This window comes from Octopus bimaculoides, chromosome 3 (assembly GCF_001194135.2).
Source record: "Octopus bimaculoides isolate UCB-OBI-ISO-001 chromosome 3, ASM119413v2, whole genome shotgun sequence".
NCBI lineage: Eukaryota > Metazoa > Mollusca > Cephalopoda > Octopoda > Octopodidae > Octopus > Octopus bimaculoides.
The window spans coordinates 149,531,259-149,536,504 of NC_068983.1; the positions used below are offsets into that span (position 1 = coordinate 149,531,259).

Consider the following 5,246-nt stretch of genomic DNA (forward strand, 5'->3'; position numbering starts at 1 on the left):
AATTGTCTTCGTTTTATTTGCTTTTTTCATTTTAAATTTGCTTTAACCCTAACCCTAACCCTAACTCTAACCCTAGGGTTAGGGTTAGGGTTAATTGTTTCAGAATCGTTTGTTTATGTAGTCGGCACTTAATGTATATCGCCTGAATGGACGTCAGTGATTGGTTGAAATTACAGAAATACGACAACTTTAACATGGAATAATTTATGGATTTCTTTTTTTTTTAAGAAGACTAAGAGAAAAAGATGTTTTATATGACACATTCTACCAGTGATCCAAGTTTCAAAGTGTTTCGTTAATGAAAAATGTGGCCCCCGTATTAAAAAAGATCCAAAAAAAAAAAACTTCAGTCGTTAACACTTTTCTCTTCCACTTTTTTCTTTCCCTTGTGTTTTGATTCTTCTAGGTATGGATATTTCAAACTTCTGCTCTAACGGGATTATTCACGATTCTTGTAAAATCGTAAATATTTCTTGTTTTTGTTGGCACTCCGTCGCTTACGACGTTGAGCGTTCCAGTTGATCAGATCAACGGAACAGCCTGCTCGTGAAATTAACGTGCAAGGCGGCTGAGCACTCCACAGACACGTGTACCTTTAACGTAGTTCTCGGGGATATTCAGCGTGACAAAGCTGACCCTTTGAATTACAGGCACAATAGAAACAGGAAGTAAGAGTGAGAGAAAGTTGTGGTGGAAGAGTACCGTGAAACTTTAGGTGTTTTTCGCTCAATAAACACTCACAACGCCCGGTCTGGGAATCGAAACCGCGATCCTATGACCGCGAGTCCGCTGCCCTAACCACTGGGCCATTGCGCCTTCTCTATAGAAATGGATCATTCTTTAATCTCCTTCAGTCGCTTGAATATACAAATACAATATACTTTCAATTCTGTAAGAAATCTAATGAAGATACTTTTGCATAATTGATAATCAGCGAAATGTCACCGGTTTCTTCGAGAAAGAAATAAACAAACAATAAAGCTAGATAAAATATTCATAACATTTTTGATTTACTAGTATTTAAATTTAATATATTAATTTCATTTGTTGCTTTTATCAATAAAATTAAGTTTCTTTACGACATTGGTGATGACGTCATCTGTTTATGTTTACTGAACAGAAATGAAAACGTCACTAGAATTTTCTCTTTCGTCGTCCGTTGGTCTCTAATATAATGGCAGACCATCCAGGTTTGGAGTTGTTATTTCGTAGCGTTGAGCTCAGTTCGACTCAAGATGCAGCCATTTGCTTGTTACACTGGGAATTCATCAAAAATGGGTTTAAATGCATTAGTACTAGTGACCAGGTTTGTTTTTGTTTACATTTATAGTGTTGATATGTCGTTCATACAGAATGTTGCTAATGCTTTTGAGAAATGCATGAACGTCACGCAATCCCTTTCAGGAATATGTTAAATAAACTATATAACTGACTGGCGGGTTGCTCCAAGGTAGCCATGGATCAGGAGGTGGAAGACCTGTAAGGAGTAGCGCTAACTAAACACAACCTGGGGCTTGATTCAATCTTGGATGATGTTTGTTGAAATAACTGAAACACCTATTGGTTTCAAGAAACATCACTAATAATGTGCCCAGGTGCACCAAAATATGATGTTTAGAAAAGCAAACACACACACACGCACTAATACATATTCACATACACTATGCATTGTATAGGTATGTGTTATACTGTACAACAGAATATATCGATTTTTATCCTACACTATGTATACGTAGGTGGTGTAAAGACCATATGTTTTTCATACAATATCATCGTGGCCAGAAAAAGAGGAATAATCTGGACTAGTCTCAGTCCAGCGTTGGGATTTCATCTGTGACTTTTTAAATGTCCAAGCAAATACTGCCTACAAACCCATTATTATCAAAAGCTCGAGTAAATTGCCTATACTAATGCGCAAATTTTATGCTGGTTCGATAAATAAATTATTTAAACTATTCGAGCAATATCTCTGTAGACAGTCGGTGATGAATTCCAATACAAGACTGAAACTTAACCAGCTGCTACTTCGTTTTTCTGTCCATGAAGAAAGTTTTTATCTGTGTAGATAGTGTTGACTAAAAAAATTCTATAGAACTGTTACCTAGTTCACTATAGCATTGAAACAAAACGCCGTTAACGCACCAGTAACATATATATTAACTCGATAAGTCGGCCCCAGAAGTTCCTGTGCGTGAGTGGATGCAGTGTTGCACAGTACTGAACCCACTTTTCAGCGCAATCAGCTATAATACTAGTGCCACAACAGATGTTGAGACGACTAAAAACCAACTGCACCTCAAGGTCCTTCTTATAAGAGTATAAAGAAGGAAATCCTAATAAGAACTTGGGTGGTTGGGCTGGTAATAACTTTAAAATGACATCCACTAATGGGATCCTAGTTGTGTGTTCCCCCGTTTCGAGGAGTGTGGAACCCCCTCTTAGCTATTATTGTTCCCATGTCTACTCTGATCCATAATAGTATTTGATATGGTCCCATTTATGAATTAATTATCATATGTCTGTGTGTGAGTGTGTGTATATATAGTATATTTATGTATGATCGAGGAAGTAATGTTTGATTATAAATAGCACCCAGGAAGATTTACTGTTCTATTTTCAGTTCTATTCCGTGTAATGGGACATCTTTTTATTTCCAAGACGTGTTAGTTTCGGATTATAAATCTTGTCAATATGAGATACGGTTTATGTATCTTCTGTCGGCATTCTTTGCCCTTCTTGTCGTTAATTTGGGTATTATAATATAAAAACTAGCAGTCTTTGAAGAAAACTGCGTAGTTAAAAATGAAACCAGCAATAACGAGAAATGTAAAAAGTATCGTGGCTTTGCTTGAATCACTGAATGGAAATAAGTAACCTCTTCAAATTAGGCGGTGCATATGCCTCCCTATGACATTTTTTGTTTTTATCTGAAACGATCTAACTCTAAATTAAAAAAAAAAAATTTCCCTCCCGCCTGATATAGCGCGAAATTTCTCTTCACTGTCGTGATAGATCCTTACATCTTGTAATAATTAATTTGCCTGTTTTGGTCCTTATTACTTGTTTAAGTCACTGGACTGCTGTCATTCTAGGGCACCACCTTCAGTTTCAGTCAATCAAGTCTCCAGGACTTATTTTTAAAGTCTGGTACTCATTTGATGCCACACTGCCAAGTTACAGGAACGCAAACAAACCAACACCAGTTGTGAAACAATGAGACGCACGCACTCGTGTGTAATCATATTTTACTCTTGCTTTCAAAAAAACTTATCATTACAGAAATTGTTATAAGGGCAAATTTGAGAAGGCAGAACTTGATTGTTATAAGAGGTATGATAAAATACTCAGAAGTTGCTTAAGAATGGCTAAAAAACGGTACTACACAAATTTATTACAGTAAAACTCTAAAAACATTAAAAAAAACTGTTGGAAAACTTTAAACAATATAATAAATAAAACTGAAGAAACTGGTACATTTTTCCTTGACAGAAAAGAGCATATAATTAAAGACAACTTTTACATACGCCTTCAACACCAATTAACTTATTTCCTTCAACAATTCAAGATAACCAAGCTATGTTTTTACATTCTTCATTATTGTTAGTTTCATTTTTAACTATATAACTTTCTTTAACATCTACCATGTTTGAGTTATAACACCTTTGAGAGAATATGTATCCAACAATCAAAGAACTAAGTTGTAATCTGGTTATTTCTCATTCAGTTCATTTACAATTTTCTTTGGATGTTAATGATTCCATATGAATGACATATTAACAATTTTCTTTGTAACACTATTTGCCAAACCTACACCAAACAGATGGTTCATTCTTGATACTTGTAGAATCTTTGTTGGTCAATGTTGACCATGCATCTGCACATGTATGAGCAGACCAGATTAAGATTTTTTAAGGAAATTCTGGCAGTTGCCCATACACATGCCTGCAATTTTCATCTGTCCATGCCATTGATGTTTAAACTAGATATTGCCATCTTGAAGAATAATGCAATCTTAGATACACTCTCTTAGAAAAGGTGAGAGTCTTTCATCAACAAGCTGCTTGAGCAAAACTTTGGAAACACACACCACAAAGTAAATTGCAAGCTATCCATCTGTGTAAATATATGATTACCAGCTCACATCCACTGCAGGTATTTTATTCATGATCATCATCATTTAATGTCCGCTTTCCATGCTGGCATGGGTTGGACAGTTTGATTGAAAACTGGTAAACTGGGGGCTGCGCCAGGTTCCAATCTTGATTTGGCAAGATTTCAATGACTGGATGCCCTTCCTAACACCAACCACTCAGAGAGTGTAGTGGGTGCCTTTTACATGCCACCGGCATGGGTAAAACATAAATGTAAACTAGGACAACTTACTCATAATCAGAATGAGAATGCAGTGTAGAAAGTGTGTGGATGCAGAAGAATCAGAGAGGAATGGGCAGGCAAGGTTGTATGGGTGTGGGAAGAGGTAAGGTGGACACAGACATGGGGCTAAAGCAGTTTTACATTTATCAGTTCATCTAGGAATCATTGCTAGGACCACATCTAGAAACTCTACCTCTGATAGTCTATCTATTTAATGTTGTAAGCTAAACACTGATTCTTCTGAAACATTTACATCTATTACAGAGAATCAAGTCTCCTACATTTCTGATATTTATTTGTAAAGAATAGAAAAATGAAAAAAATTGATTCTTATAAGATTCAAACTTAGAACCAATTCTTGTTATTTAGGACAACATGAAAGCAATGGAGTGGCAAAAATAGTATAGTCTTGAACTCAGTTACATTCAGTATTTACTTTCTTTCTTCAAGGTACTGTATTTGAATTACACCAGAGTCAACTTCTCCGTCCATCCCTTCCAGATCAATAAAATATGTTTACAGTAGATTCAGTTCAAATGAATTTATAAATATGAGGAGTCATTATGGTTGGTAACTTGGGAGACTAGATGAGTTGATTCAAAATAGAGTGGGAGATTGGTTGTGTTATAATATCTAGTAGGGTGCTTTACTGCCCCTGCATTCAAGGGTTTGCTTTGTTTCATCATTTTGTAGCTAGCCTTTCATTTATTTCATTATATTAATTATTATTTTTTTTTTTTTTTTTTGCTGTTTTACTAAATATTTTTCATACAAACATAGGTGTATGAAAAATTTGTTACTTAATATAGTCATGTCTTTTTATTTGCTATTTTCATTGTTATATATCTTAAATGAATTTCCATAGACATCCC

General features: G+C 35.3%; 1 protein-coding gene across 1 annotated transcript in view; it reads left to right on the forward strand.

The window, feature by feature from the left end:
* Positions 1–1,105: 1,105 nt before the first annotated feature.
* The window catches only part of LOC106876677 (proteasome inhibitor PI31 subunit), a 21,293-nt gene continuing 17,152 nt past the window's right edge, over positions 1,106–5,246 (forward strand). Inside the window, exon 1 of the mRNA XM_014925311.2 lies at positions 1,106–1,306. Coding sequence (XP_014780797.1) covers positions 1,175–1,306 — 132 coding nt within the window. The 5' untranslated portion in view covers positions 1,106–1,174. The remainder of the gene's footprint in view (positions 1,307–5,246) is intronic.